We start from the raw sequence: 16,058 nt of genomic DNA, 5'->3' as shown, positions 1-16,058 counted from the left end.
ATATATATATATATATATAAAACCTATCCACAGCACTTAAACTAGAGGCCAGATTGTGGAAGTCTTATTAACAAGATCTTCCTCATGAAAATGATCAAACCTATCTCCTCATTAAACCTTGTCATTTACATGGGATTACAGCTTGTTTGCTGTAAATGCCCCCAGGGAAGTGCAGTCACCTGAAGCAGCAGTTGAAGGTTAGCAGCAGAGTGTAGCATTGTGGCTTGGCTCTGAGGACTGTGAAATGCTGAATTCAAACCAAAGCTACTTATATAGAGTTCTGAGATCTTAGGCTAACCCTTCAGTTGGCCCTATGAAGCTTTATTTTAATTTTTCATCTTTTCCTCTCTGTGCATTTCATATGTGTCTACAATCTTGGTTTTTCTACAGTGCCTGACAGACTGAGGCTTTGGTAAACTTGCACCTCATGAGCCCGCTGGAATACCAATAAGTAATGGCACATAGCAGAAGGCAGAATATCCTAAAAATAACAAGCATGTTATTGGTGCTTTTTTAGTTGGGGTGTTATTGGAACATTTTAGATTTTAAGAGATAGTTTCAAGGTTTAAGTACATCCCACTCAATTCTGGCTCTTCCCTGAGGCCTAATTTAAATACTTTTCATTTGCAAGTCCCTCTGTAGAAAATCTAGAGAGAGAACTATTTCCAGAAGATGGTTCAGGCCACCTACAACCTGAAACAGAGGAAATACACAGGCTGCCTCAACAACAGTAGCAGAGTAGGCCCAGAGTTATATTTTCATTTAAATGGCAGAAGTAATGTGTAAAGAGTCTGGGAAATGCAGATTTTCCTGGAGGAAAAATGGTAGCTTCAGGTTTGCGGGCATTTCAATGCCTTTTCAATTCAAGAGATATTTGGAGAGTGGTCTAAAGAGTGTATTGGAGAGTGGGCTTAGATCCAGGAAGCTCAGTGACATGAGTACATCAAAAGCACCTTTTCCAGTCTTTTCTTGGCTTATCTACACCAGATGACTTCAGTTACTCGGTAAAAAAGTCATGCGTCTTCACCATAGTAAAGTCTCAGTTGTGCTAAGCCACCAAGACAGGAGGCCGAGGGTTGGGGAGAGGACTCTCTCAAGAGAGCACTGCTGAATCAGCCTTTCTGTGATGCTCCAAATAGGTCATCAGAGAGAACATTAGGCTAGAACTTGTAAAATCTTTTAAAATTAATTCTAATTTTGCCATCTTTCAGGTTTTCTTTTCTCTTTCTGTAGGGTTTTTGGGATGTTTAATCATGCTGATGACAGAGAAACTGTATATGCCTGGTTCACATTCTCACACTGGCTTGTATATGCAAACAGTGCAGCCAATCCTATTATTTATAACTTCCTCAGTGGTAAGTTACAGTTACCTAGAATTCAAGTTTAATGTATAATTTGAATGTAATGAGCCATAGCAAGAATTAGTGACCGTTTAACTTCAGCTCAGCTCCTCCAGTGGGAGCTAGATCCTCTTCCTAGAAGAAGTTGCCTGAAGTATCCCATTACCTTCAGGCTGTCTACCAATGAGTAACCTAGAGTGTGCCAGGGCCTGAGTCCAAGTGCTAGAGTGTGGCTGTCCATGACATTTATGTGGTAGAGAAGTTCCTGGCATGACTTGGATCGGAAACAATTACCATTCCTTTAAACACTCCCTGGATGCTCTCCGGCAGGCAGCACAGTCCGGGGGCTGTCCCCTGCTGGCATGTTGTGTTCAAGTATTGGGATTTGGAGGCTGTGAGTCTTTAATAGTACTTGCATGACCAGACTGTGCCAAGTGGGGTCAACTTCAAAGAACCAGCCAAGATGCTGTTTACTTACTTACTATAGATTTGTCTTGGTTTGAATATGTGTCATTTGGCTTGGAGAGGAGAATCAGGACCTGAACTGGTTGTAGTGCAGCTAAATACAGGGAGGCAAAACTCTATTGATCCTCTCTACATATTGGCCCACCTTAGTTTTTTGTGGTGTGTAGTGTGGGACTGATCTGAACAATTTCCTCTGGGCCCCAAAAGCATGGAACTGTCAAACATTGTGAAGCTTCTTTTAAAATCTATTAATGATAAAACACAAATTAGCCATGCTCTCTCATTTCATATCAATTGAGGATTCAATCTGTCAAGCCTATATTTGCTCAATTGGTTTTTTGTTATATATGTAGTTAATCAGCAGACTATCTTTGAGGTGGTTTCATTAATCATTTTAGTTTGTCCATTCTGTCTACCAATAATAATTCAGTCTTTACATCATACCTTGCTTGTCTGCTTAGAAAGGTTGTCTTTTTTCTGTCTTTCTCCAAGATGATTAAACTGTAATTTTCTACTTCTGCCTTAGAAGAGCATCTGGGTGTTTTCCATTAATTTTGCTCTAGATAACTCCTTTATATACCAATCTATAAAGTTTGATGAAATGTGGTTTATGGTACACTTTTTTCATGAGTGATTTTTGTGTGGTTGACAGGGAAATTTAGAGAAGAATTTAAAGCAGCATTTTCCTGTTGCATCCTTGGCATTCGCAGCCACCATGACGAACGGTTCACCAGAGGTCGTGCCAGTACAGAGAGTCGGAAATCCTTGACCACCCAGATCAGCAATTTTGATAACATTTCAAAACTTTCAGAACAGGTTGCATTGTCCAACGTAAACACAATTCCATCAAATGGTACTGCATCTATTACCCACTGTTAGTATACTGGTCCCTTTGCCTTTTGATCCCATAGAAGTAAATTCTAATTGTGCATCCATCAATATTGGGATCTAAGCACAAAGAGAGAAGTATGTTTAAAATTAAGAACTGACTGCAAGAAAAGAAAATTAAAATAAATATTTTATAGAATATGCCATAACTTTGATTATGTAATGGCAAGAGAAAATTTCTTCACATTTATTTCAGAAGTCGTGTTGCAGATAGGGAGGGAGTAAAGAAGTCATACTTTATACAAGTATTTTATTTGGATACCTACTTCTTTTAGCCTCATAAGTAAATAAAGAACAAGCACCTGAAAGTATGAAAATGATTTTCCCTATCATTGGACTGTGTTTATGAACAGCTGTATTCTACTCTGATCTAATTATCTGAAGTTGTGGTATATTTTATAACAAATATTTTGGACAAAATTGGATGTAGAGATTGAAGTACCATAATGTCCTGTACTATTTCAAATTATCTGCTTAGCATGCATTGTGGTGTGACTTAGGTTGATCAAGTAAGACATTAATATTAATTTATTTTCCAAAATTTTCTGTTCTTTTTCATGTTAGGTAGGCTATTGAATGTGCTCAGGAGCAGCTGGGAAGCCAATTTTTGTTTAATGTAGAAGGAATGGGGATTTTCACCTGAATTCAGTAGAATTTCCATTCCTTTATGTATGGCACAAGCAAAGTTGCAAATACAAAACCCATATGACAGTGTGGCTGTAAATTATGTTTTACCCTTTGTTTTTCATTTATCATCATTTTTTTCTCTCTATCCTCTGCTCATGGCAGGGGAGTTAGACTAGATGGTCTTTAAATGTCTCTTCAAACCCAAACTATCAGTGATTCCATGACTGACTTGTAAACAGGAAGCTGTGGTGCCCTGCTGGTCAGAGAGGCATCTGGAGAAGGAACCTCAGGGCAATTTGCTAAATAGTGCATATTAATAAGTAGTAGAACACATGAAAATGTTGAAAAGTAAAAAAAACCCCAATATTTATGCATCAGAAATGCCCTTAGTCTTCAGTCAAGAAGCTTTCACTTAAAATTTTCAAATGCAATTTGAAACATTTTCTGGAAGACTATTTTATTGTTAGACTATCATATTATTCAGAGAGAGATAATCAAAGAGTGAGCTAGCCAGCCAACTGATACAAGCAGTGAAACAATCTTAAAACCTTTATTTTATCTGCAGATATCCCAGCCGTGCTCAGCCCATTGAAGTCAGCGGAACTACATCTCCACATACCTGGGATGAACATGACTTCAAATATAGATGAAGCCATGAGGGTTTCTGCAGAAGACACTGTCAGAACAGAGAATGCAGAGTGGGATAAATTTGTCCCTAGCATAACTAAACTTACTTCGATGGAGTTACAGCAAGGGTGACTTTGGCTCAATACACTACAACTGCCAGAGAGTGTCACATGCTTTCAGCTGTGGTACAGACTACAACTGGACAAAGGGATTCCTTCAAAATAACTGCCTGTCCTCTTTCTTCTCAGTCTTACAGAAACCTACTTACCTCAGTATGAGCTAAAGAACATGTCTTTACAATTCTTTTTAAAGATTGGATTGTATCATACTTTGTAAATATTGTAGATATTTATTTTTATATATTTTAGATGCTGTGAAATGTTCTAAAATATATCATATAAAGAAATATAAGTATTTGAAAGAAGGCTCAAACATGATTTATTTATATCCTCTTTCTAGAAATGATTGACTCATGTACAAGGAATGCTTACTTATGCACTAGTGATATCCTGGAATTACTTTGCACTTCTTTTTCTGCAAATCCACTTGTAGTAAGTTCTATGTTTATTACGGAACTTTCACTTCATACTGATTTGGGGAGAGTTCGCATTACTTTTCTAAGTACAGACATGCTTCTAAGATGTGAATCCACAGTGCTGAAAGTCAGATGTTTTCATAAGGTTACACTTAAACAGCCTTTTCTTTTCTTTTTTTTTTTTCTCTTTCTCAGATTTGAGTGCCTAAAAAATAACCATTTAAATAAAACTTATGTGATGCTCAAAGGTGCTATAGGCTCAGATTTCCTACTCAGGCCAACAGGAATAACAAGTGTCAGCACCACTGAAGGTCAGGACATTTTAACTTTGGTAGCTCATTTTAGTCTGTAATGTTTAAGAGTTGCTCTAGAAGATCTCTTAAAATCTTTGACACAGGAAATATTAGTTGTCTTTCATTTTCATGACTTCTCTCTCAACTGTTATTTAATACTAAAGATACAATCAATTTACAAATCTACAAATCTATTCATGGGATAATCTCTATAACTTGGAGCTTCCTACTATGTATTGTGTTTTTCTCCTTAAAAGGATGAAGATGATGCATCACTGGAGATTTTGTCTTCTAGAAGAATGTGGTCTGTTGGTTAGGAAAAGGCTAATTATCAGAAACTGAGATACAATTTCCCTGAGGTACTATTTTTGTGTTTCAGTTCAGATTTTTCAAAAGAAAGGGTAAGACGAGAGAGAGGACTTCATTTTTCATTAAAAAGAATTTGGCCTAGAAAGAAGACTGTGTCATATATTCAACTGTTTCTGTAAAGCCAATTGTTAATTGCCCAGGTGTTATTTGATTACCTTTTGTAAATATTTTTTCTAAGTTTTCCTTTGACCTAGTGTCATGCAATGTACTGTCTATCATGGCAACTATAGTTTTATGAAGTGCTCAATCACTTTATGCTTTAGCCTTCCCCAACAGCTGTTTTACTTGACATTGTTGCAATTCCTCCTAGTTTACACTGGTGTTAAGTGAGAGAAAGGGATTTGCATTCATTTGTATATTCAAGTTTTCTATTTAAAGATAAAAAGAAGAATACTCTTTTTTTGATTAAAAAAGAATAAAGAGAAATATATAAATGGACAGAATGTTCAAGTATCAAATAAAATAATAGGAATTTCAATATTCCTATGTGTAAGCCTAATTTTTAAGTATAGCTATTATGTCAATGTTATTTCAAGAAATTATTTTGCTTTGTCTCTTCTAAGAAAATAAAACCCAAATAATTGTGGAAAGCACTGCAGGATTTGATTTCATAGCTATCTCAATTCCTTTAGCATGAAAAGGCTATTTTTGCCCTTCAACCATGGAAAATGCAGAATTGTTAAAGAGTGTTGAACAAGATATATCTTTTTTATACATATAATTTGAAATGATTGAACAAACAGCTGCTGAATTAAAACATTACAGATATGGGAAAATGGAATTTAAAAAGTCCTCTAAATTTTTCTTTTGTTTAGCTATAACCAAAGAAATAGTCAAAAAATTAAAAGCTATTATAGTAACCCAGCTGAAAAATAGTTATCAGTAATCATTTATTTGAGACATAAAATATTTCAGCTCACGGTTGAAAAATATCTATTATATGCAGATTTGGCAAAGCTTTATTTTTATTTCAGAAAATGCATTTTTAGGTTTTCATTGAAGAAAGAGAAAAAATGTAGAAAGCTATGGTTATTTAAGAAAACTTGGACAGCATAAGAGGGGAACATGTATACTTTTCAAACATAGAAGGTCGTGGGTCACTGTGGAAGGCCAGCAAAATTTTTAGGCTTTGTTTGGTGTGTTGTCCAGATCCCTGTGAGAGCAGAGAGGAAAAGGGTACAGTACTCCTAACCTGGGCCAGCAAACAAAGAACTAAAATATCAATGTCAGTCATGCTTATGGAAAAATCCTAATTAGCATCTTTCTAAAGAGGGGGTGAAAACCACCTGCTGACACGAGTCATATTCTTTTTGCTTCTACCTTAATGCCAGGGGGATAAATTGTGTTAGCTAAGTTAGTTCTGAGGCAAGAACATTACTGAAGGTCAATGGCAGTTTTTGGAGCCTGGAGGTGTTCTGTGCCGTGTTAGAAAGGGAGGTTCTGGCCTTGAATTTGTCTTTGTAAGAGAAAGACAATTAATTTTAATTAATTTTGTCTTTGTAAGAGAAAGCATATCTTTTGTTCTCTTTTTTATCTTTTCTTATTTTCACCTAGATCTTCAGAATTAAAATGTTCCAACATTTCTAGGAATTTCTTTTAACCACAACTTTAACTTAGGAGTACTTTTTATGTGGAAAAGATAAATAAAATATGAGACATTCATTAGAAAATGATTCTGGTTTTTCTCTGGACAATTTCTATTGAGTAAACAACATATCTTTCAGACTCAAATTTTACAATCAGATGTTACATTGGATTTGAAATTCTGAGAATATATAGAGAGCGTTAACGAATTTTTGACAGAGACTATGCTTATCAAGCTAAATATTGGTGAAATATGGTTATCAAGATAAATATCTGGTTATTTTTATGAAAATATTTTTCATTCAAAAATAAATATTTTTGATGAAAATATTCCTATGCTTTTATTTCTTTAGTTTTAAAAATATCAAGAAATACCATTTTTAATTAAAATAATCACTGGGAGCAATAGCCAGTATTGGAGATAGAAATAGCTGGGAGAATAGAGGGTATAATGAATGTACATGTCTTATCCAGCATATAAATACTGAAAATTATCTGAAAGCTGAGCCTTAATTGCATTTTGTTACCTCTAGCTGCTTTGCTATTCTAATATTTCCACTACTGAAATGGAGAGAAATGGAGAAACAGAGTTTTCATGCCATTGTCTCTACTTGTCCACAGCATCATTAAACATTGGGTTTAAATCACAGCATATTTGTTCCTGCAGATATAAGTTGTTGTGCCACCATCATTCTGGTGCTTTGTCTCTCAACACATTTCACATTCTGGCCTGTTTCTCCTTTACTGCTGTCACTGTAGTGATAAGCTTGTGCCTTGCAGTCACAATGAATGTAAGATAATATCTCCCTGTCTCCACCTCCAAAAACACAATGTTTTTCCTTTTCTTCTGGACTACACAGAGAGAACCATCTCATTCTCTGATATTATCAAAATTGATATGTGTTATTAACCTGGAGAGTGCTTTATAGGATGGAGAATACACCGAACATTAGTTTAACTCAGCCCTCACTCTATGACGTGTCATATCCTACTGCTGCATAATACAATGGTTTAAGGCAAAGCCAAATTTAGCTTTCCAACCTAGAATTTGTCTCACAGCTAAAATGATATTAATGTCTCAGGCTGTCCTTTCTACTTGACAATTAGGTTTTTCAGTGGCTGTTGGATATATTGGGTGAAGTAATATATTATTTATTGAACAATTTAAAAAGCCCACAAACAAATATTTAGTAACTTTCTCGTTAAGAGTTTACATAAATAATTCAGTTAAAAAAAAAAAAAAAAAGCTAAAAATCTGAGTTAAAAAAATAAGATGAGAAATTACATACAAAATTGATTTTTCCTCAGCTAAGAAGAATAACTGAAATCTGGACTTTGGGTTATGTTTTGCTTTGTCAGTAGGGACAGGATTTCAACCACTATATCTGTCTCTCTGGTAGCTAAGTTGGAAATTTTATGACATCTTTTTGTTTAGGCCTTTAAGGACCAACTACAGTTAAACATATTCTGTATGAGATAGGCCATTTGTGAAAAGAAGTAGCGTGGAGAAATCAGTAGGGATCTGTTGCTTCCTCCTCCTTCCACTGCAAAAGCAAAGAAGCCAGCAGGTGCATGACTGCATCCTTTATGGTTGACTGCTTCATTGTTAAGTACCAAGTCAGCTGCTGACTTTTGTATGGCAAACAGTTTCTTGAGGTATTTTACTGAACACCTGAGGTTACACTCATAGTTCAGTCTGAGTCTAGACTATAGATTAATTCTCTTTTCCCCTGGTCTGCCATCCAACATATTCCATAGCTCTTCTGTCTCCTTAACCGATCGAGATTGTATTCCACATCTGAGGTGAAAACAAGCAAATTCACATCTGAAATGCGTTGAAAAGTGCTTACAGAAGGTGATGGGACATAGCAACAGGCATTTTCCAAAGAGCTTATAAGCAGGAGCCAAAGACCTGCTCTGTCAATTTCTCTGGAGACCAAATGCCAACTAAGTGCAGAGGGAGTGCCAGATCCCCTGGAAGATGCCGAAGGACTCGCGCGTCTCATCCGGACGCAGTCGGGCTCAGCGACTGTGGCACGAGAAGAAAAGTAAGCAGAGGCGTGACAGCGGCGGCAGAGCCCGCTCCGGGGCTGGCCGGCTCCGCTCGCTGTCCCCGGCCGCCGCAGAGGCGGAGGCGGTGCTGTTCGGGCCTGGCCGGGCCGGGCCGGGCGGCGCTGTCCCGCGGCCGGTGCTGAAGGGGCGGCGCCGCTCGGGCACCTGGGCCCCGCCGGCGGGAGCCGCCGCGCCTCGCCGCCATGGCCGCGCTCCTGGGCCCCGGTAAGTGCGGCGGAAGGGCAGCGCCGGAGCCTCGCCTCGCCCCGCGCCTCCGGCCGCCTCCTCCCCACGGCTCCTTCTGCCGCGGGTCTCCAGGGGGGCGCGGGGCCCGGGGGTGCGCGGCCGCGGCTCGGCCCCACAGCTCGGGGAGCCCCGGGAGCGCCTCTGCGGCAGGGCTGGGGCAGGGCGGCGGGAGGCAGGGGACGGCGGGGAGCCACGGCACCGTCGGGAGATAGGGCACCGTCGGGAGATAGGGCACCGTCGGGAGGCAGGGCACCGTCGGGAGGTACGGCACCGTCGGGAGGTACGGCACCGTCGGGAGGTACGGCACCGTCGGGGACAGCCCCGGCCGGGACGCCTGGTGTGAATGAGCAGCCACTTGTTTGCCGGCTGGAGAGCGCTGGGTGCTGCCAGTGCTGCTGACACTTTGGATTTGAGTGGAGAAAAAGGGAAAATCAACAAAGCCGGTACAGAAAAGATTTGGTACAGGAGAATATGATGAGACGAGTATGTTTTAACTCTTGTTATTCTCCTTTTTTACTCGCTACATACCATATACTTGCTGCTTCTCTCTTTAGCACCCAACTATTCTAAACTTGTATTTCTGCGTTAAAAGTATTCCGTAGGTAGTTCTGCCCCAGGTTTTGTTAGAATAAAGTTGTCCTTTATCACTTTTCAACTATATGCCAAGTATATTCAGCTGTAGTTTGCCATTTTGCCTTCAGAGCTTATTATCTCACTGCTGTTGTCATTGGATAGAAACCATGGCTTGGTTTTCCAATACTCATTATTATTTATTTACATTATTTTATGATTGCTGAATTGGGAAATGTAATTCCTTCATTCCTCAGTTCCCAATCTGCAAAATGGAGGTGCAAAAATGTTCCTTTTCGCTCCTCCTTTTGACTTTAGATACCAAATTCTACAGAGAACAGAGAATTTTACACCTATCCAGTGAATCAATAGACCTTTGCATAAAAATAAAGACATCTCTATAAATGTAAAAGTGTGTCTTCTTGTCAATATGGATCCCTCTAAAATTCCTTGGTGCCCTGAACTGTTTCTATGTAGAAGTCACGTAGTATTCCAAACACTAGAATAAATAAGTAAAGTGAGCAACTGAAGTAATAACTGTCAATTTAAGGAATTGCGTAAGCTACTGGATAAGAATCCAGTGCCCTGGATTCTAAAATCATATAGGAAAGCTTGTTTCCTGTAGGCTTCTGACAGTGTACCCCCTCTGTACTGCTAAGGATATTAATATGTCATTAGACCTAAAGAAGCCCATTCTTAGGCTGAAGTGCCTTCAATAATAGATGATGCTACTCACCTCTTCATTTTGCAAAAACATCAACTCCTATTTTGTGGCCAGTTTCCAGGTAGGTTCAAAATGAGCAGTAGTGTGAAATACTTCCTAAAAAGTAGCAGGAAGGCTGTGCAATCAGTCGTGTTTTGACTGTCTCAGCCACTGGTCCTTTAAAACTGTCTGAACATGAGGGAGAGAGCACAGAGACTTTGTGCTGTGAATCCTAGTTAGATGAGTAAATCTTCTGTTGTGTTAGAATCTACAAAATAGATAAATGGTCATCCAGCAAAATACATTTTCTTAATAAATTCCTGGGTTTATAATTTTGTATTGTTTTATATATGCAGTCATTTTCACCTGTAAGGTATTTGGCAATATTTTTTCTCTGTCATCTTAATAAGTAGTGAGTAATTTCACAATAAGAAAGTCCTTTTGGAGACAGTCCTAGAACTAAATGTTGTCATAATAAGCCAAAAATGTCCCTATGGATAGGGCAGCTGCACATTCCTCAATATCAAGAGGTAGGAGCTGTTTCTATCAATATGTCTTCAAGGCTGATGAACAGACACAGCCTAGGAGTGTTTCAGGCTGGAACTCACTGAGATCACCATCAGTCCTGCAGAGAACTGCCAGGAATATGCACAACTGAGGAAGGATTAGCACCAGCTATAATAAGCACATGCAGCCTCTTCTTTGTCTTATAGGCACACTAGATGCTGTTGCACCTGTCAGTTATAAAGTATTAAACATTGCTTCATATTTATCGACATGCATCGAAAAAATGTTCCCTACAGCAGCATTATTGGGTCACTGGTAAATCATTTCCAGAAGGGATGGCATCACCTCTAAACTGTAGCGGGTCTTTAAGGTTATCAAGAGGGATATTTGATATATAACTTCTTATTCTAAAATGTATCATTGAAAAAATTTAATTTCTTTTGATAGGGTCTGGACAAATCCTGAAGCAATATTTCATGCCTCTTGCACATGATGTTTAAGGGATTAAACAACATTGGAAACCACTCAAATTCCATATGAATTTGCCCGAACATGAAGCAGGGGGTGGGGGGGGGAAGGTATTTTGTCAGAGAGGTGCCGTGTCCTTCAACAACTAAAGAGAACACATCAGGTGTTCAGCAGGTAGTTTTGATAAGGCCTGAAATCAGTGACTGAAACTTAATTTTATAGAAAGACACATGATTACAAATTAGAGGTTGTCTTACCATGGGAATGTTAATGAAAGAGATAAACTCCGGCTGATTTATCCTTTCTTTACAAGGCAATTTAATTTTCTACTGATAATTCAAAAGCAGTGCTGCTTTAAAACTCTTTACCTTGAAACCTCCAGAACTTCTTTATGTAATTAACAAGCTCAATGCATTCAGGAAAGCAGATAAAAACATAAAATGTGGGGGTTGTTTTCAAGAAATGATGCATCTGTGAAGTAAAAATAAAGAGGGTGAAGAGTACTGTATTTATAAAATAAAATCACATTTATTATCTAACAGTTCTGTAGTTATCAAATCTATTTCACACACTCTATTCATAGGAATTCCTAAACAGCCTAGCTTGGTGAGTTTTAATCCAAATAAAATGCTGTTTCTTCTTAATTTTTTACTGTCTTCCTTTCTGTAATTTATTATGGATCTGAGAACTGTAGCAATTTTATATATCTGTGCACTGATTTCATGTATAGCTATAGTTTCTGTTCTAATACTGGGGTAAAACCAATGCATAATATGCCACACTGAGACTTTGAACATTAAAGTTTAATTTTCCAGTTGCAAAACTCAGGAAAAGCTTTGTTCTGCTAAAAATTAATTAGATAGCAAATTTGAAAATATAGAAAAACTATAGCAAATTATATTTTTAAATCCATGTGTAAAGGAAAAGGGTCAGTACGGTATCTGCTGCATTAAATAATCATTATATATTCTATTTTTACAGTGTTGTTCATTTACTTCACATGTATATCTACTGTCCAGACTACTGACTGTCTGCACTTGAGGGAGCAATGTATTAATGCTGGAAATGGATGTGAGAGTGTCTGGAATGTGGTTGAAGATGCCTGCAATATTTCAGGTAATTCTGTACGGTGTACACAGCTTAATTTTGAATTGCTGTATGGTTGCATATTCATAGTTTATTACAATATTGCTGTGGTAACTAAATGAAGCCAGTGAGATTTCAAAGAGAACAATTATGGCAAAAGACAGTCAGCTTCTTTACAATGGCCAGTGCTACTTTTAGTAAGAGTCACACTGTGTCTTCAAGAAAGTGATAAATGAAATTTCTGCACTATGATCAAAGTCAGAGCCTGAACCAACTCAAGAAGTCTGAACGCAGCAGAAATTAGGCACTTTGTGGGATCCTGTTAAATGAAGCCTGTGTGCAACTGGAAAAGGATTTCCGACCTTGTTTGACACAATTTGGAGGAGTTGATCTGCCCCCTCCCTGGCAGTGTTCAAGGCCAGGCTGGATGGGGCTTGGAGCAGCCTGCTCTAGTGGAAGGTGTTCCTGCCAATGGCAGAGGGGTTGAAGGTCCCAACACATCACAGTGATTCACTTGCTGATAAAGTGCAGATTATGTCATGACTAGGCCACCTTGAATTGATTCTCATGTAAATGAAGGCAGATAATTAGTCTCTGTCTATGTTTATTGCATTTCCAATAGTTCGTGCTTCGTTTCAAAATAATCTATGTTTTAAGTAGGGAAAAACCAGGTATTATAAATTTGAGCTCATTTGAAACTCATCCTAATCTCTGTGGTTGTTCAAATGAAAATGTTCCTATCTCTGAAAGCCTGTTGTCTTCTTGAACAAATCTTGGGTGTCATTCCCCAGCTCTTTCTTTAAATCCTTCCAAGACCTTGCTGTTAAATGCTGAGAATCCAGGTGCTGTGAATATAGAAGGGAGAAGAAGAGTGGCACTATAATCTGGTAGTGTCATTAGACCAAGCTAGTAATGACACCTTTGTTGATTGCTAAGTGTCAAGTGATCTGCAACTACATCATCACTAGCAAATGCTAAGGGCCAGGGACTATTTTCTGATTAAGTTTACCTTTCATGGCCTCGTGTGTAGTGGTGAATCAGAATTATCTACATCTCACAGGAAATCTCCCTTCTTCTGATGATGACGTTATTTGAACAGAACAAGTCGTGTTGTGATGCCATAATGTGTTTGGGGCCTCAGCTGCAGCAGTGTTGACCATGTGAATGTTCCTCTCTTGATGCCAGGACTCAGTCTGACAGTCTTGGGGAGAAGCCAGGCAGCAGAAGTTGCTTGCCTTTGTGGTCAATAAGCCATTGCTAAAACATTCACCTGTAGTGTGAGCTACCTGAATAAATGCCTCTGTCTGGCTGATCTGCTGCATGTATTTGATGTCCCAAATTTCCCAAGTCACAAGACAGTATTTAAAATAATTAGAATAGAAAATTCTCTGAGAGGTCTTTATTAGTGTGTCCTTTCCCAGATACTTACCTACTTTGTATAGAATGGCTGAATACTTTTAAGAACAGATGAAGCAAATGAAAAATACATGATAATATAACAGTTACAACAGTCCCCTAAGCAGCTGGTCTTCAGCCCATGTTCTATTGATCTGTTAAATATTTTATGTGAAGTGAAACAGTTTCAAAAGATATGGCTGCTGTTTAGAAAAAAAATAAAAATTGGAATATACAGTACTTTCTGGCTCAAGTGACCTGAAGATGAGCTCTCTAGAACCAAAACAGAGCAAGCTGAATTTGCTTCTCTCACATCATTCATGAACAAATTATCACCAGAACTACTTGTTACAAAAATATATATTTGTGCTGTAGCCTGTTAATCTCAATACCCTGCAGTCAGATGAAGTGGGCCAGCATGATTACTTCTGTGGCTCTCCTTTGGATGTACACCATTGTCTCATAATAATACATCTCTCTCTCTTATTGTCCTATGTACTTATTCACTGATATTAATAATATTTGTAACTGGGCCAGAGGAACCTTCCAGAAATAATTATTCTTGTGATTGCTCATTTGGATTTGCATCTGTATGTTTCCTTAGGATAATAGCTTTTGGCAAAGACTCTCCAGCATTGCAGAGCCCTCAGATATTGTGTCGGGTCTAGGATGAATTATACTAAATGTGCTTATTAGGTACCATGATTCCAGAGCATATAAGTCCAGTCAGACAGCTGATGGTACCTCTCACACAGCCCACAGAAAATAAAAAATAGAGAACAGAAAATAGAGAATAGACATAGAAATAGAAAACCATATTAGTGTGAATAACATTATCCTGTCTGTCATGTGCAAGTCTAGAAACTTCACGTATGATTTGTAGGAATGGAAGATGTCCTTTGAGCACAAATATATTACTTGGAGGCAATAGACAATGGGATAAATATTTGCTCTGTTAGTTTCTTTATTCAAAACCTAGCTACAAATGATAATTAAATTCCTTTGGGGTACAAGTTCAACAACTCAGTCCATCAGACTGTAACCTCAAAGTTAAATGTGTGCATCATTAAGACCTCCATCTTTTGCTTTTCAGTGCAGGTCTGGGAACACTCACCAAACTAATGCCTAAGTCCCTCCTTTTCCTGTCAAATTTTCCATTGCTGCTTCCCCACTACTCCAGCAGCATTTCCAGAGCCTCAGTTTGTACTCTTCAGAGTCCAATCCTTCTTTCACCTCTGTGGCAAAAATATGGTGGAAAGAAAAAACAGAGTGTAAAAATGCCTATGAATCAGCTTCCAGGTCAGGATAGGGAAGAGAAATACTAAGTTTTGATGAAATAAGATTTTTAATTTTGAAAAGATCAGAAGACTTTCAGCACTGCAGAATGAAGACTTTAAGGTTTGGGCTTTTACGCTTTGTTTGTGGGATTGGTTATTTGTTTGTTTTTCTTCCTGTTATTTCAGTAAAAAAAAAATTCTAACCTGTGATTTAACCATAAGTATAAATTTTCTTAATTTTTCTAAATGAGAAACAGAAAGTGTTCAAAGCAAAACAAAAAAATACTCAGAGCACTTAAATTTTAAGGAATCTCATTTTGAATTAGATTTGGATGAGTTTACTTTTCTTAGGATAAAGGACTCATTGGGGTTGGAAGGATCTCTGGAGATCTATCCAAACTGTGGTCCCACCAGTGCTAGAGAGGAAAACCTCAGACTTTGCCCTGTAGTCTTCAATTCCCACTGAGATGACTGAAAAGCTGATTAAGCAAAAGCAGAGATTATCACTCTGGAGTGTTAGTTAGCTTCTACTCCGTCGCACTTCTGTCTCTGGTCCTGTGTATATGAATTATGTACAAAATATGTACAATAATAAAACAAATTATGAATAATGGCTTCCAAACATTAGGTTGAGAGAGCATTTTTTTTGTAAATGCCTTAGAAGCATATGTATAAGATAAAATATATTACCTGGAACTAATCTCTGGTAAAGCACCAATAATTGAAAACCAGTAATAAAATATTTTCTGCTGTTTGTCACAGCTGAATCAATACCATGTACAAACAGAGAAATACTGATAATAGGTTATTTCTACACAGTTTTCAAGAAGTCATGCAAGGGAGCCCCATAAATCTGATGCACTTCCTGATTCTGTCTATGCCCTTTGCATGTTCATAGCCCCACAACCTCTGTTCCAGCCCCAGCCAACAGGTGCTGACTCAGGGGACCACTGAACACAGCCCCTGACTGAACACTGAACACACTGAACACACTGAACACACTGAACACAGCCCCTGACTGAACAC

The 16,058-nt window shown here is 38.2% G+C and overlaps 2 protein-coding genes across 5 annotated transcripts in view; both read left to right on the top strand.

Moving 5' to 3' along the window:
- The window catches only part of HCRTR2 (hypocretin receptor 2), a 35,875-nt gene extending 27,914 nt beyond the window's left edge, over window positions 1-7,961 (top strand). For 2 of the 3 annotated variants that reach the window (XM_033513009.1, XM_033513010.1), the window contains exons 6-8: window positions 1,234-1,355; window positions 2,458-2,658; window positions 3,886-7,961. In XM_033513009.1, the coding sequence (XP_033368900.1) occupies window positions 1,234-1,355; window positions 2,458-2,658; window positions 3,886-4,079 (517 nt within the window). In that variant the 3' untranslated portion in view covers window positions 4,080-7,961. The remainder of the gene's footprint in view (window positions 1-1,233; window positions 1,356-2,457; window positions 2,659-3,885) is intronic. The other variant, XR_004496496.1, reaches the window with a different exon arrangement.
- Window positions 7,962-8,940: 979 nt separating this feature from the next.
- Window positions 8,941-16,058, top strand: part of GFRAL (GDNF family receptor alpha like) — a 27,846-nt gene continuing 20,728 nt past the window's right edge. For both annotated transcript variants that reach the window (XM_015622480.1, XM_015622479.1), the window contains exons 1-2: window positions 8,941-9,005; window positions 12,256-12,390. In XM_015622480.1, coding sequence (XP_015477966.1) covers window positions 8,984-9,005; window positions 12,256-12,390 — 157 coding nt within the window. In that variant the 5' untranslated portion in view covers window positions 8,941-8,983. The remainder of the gene's footprint in view (window positions 9,006-12,255; window positions 12,391-16,058) is intronic.

This window comes from Parus major, chromosome 3, assembly GCF_001522545.3.
Source record: "Parus major isolate Abel chromosome 3, Parus_major1.1, whole genome shotgun sequence".
NCBI lineage: Eukaryota > Metazoa > Chordata > Aves > Passeriformes > Paridae > Parus > Parus major.
This window is presented reverse-complemented; position numbering and strand designations above follow the sequence as displayed.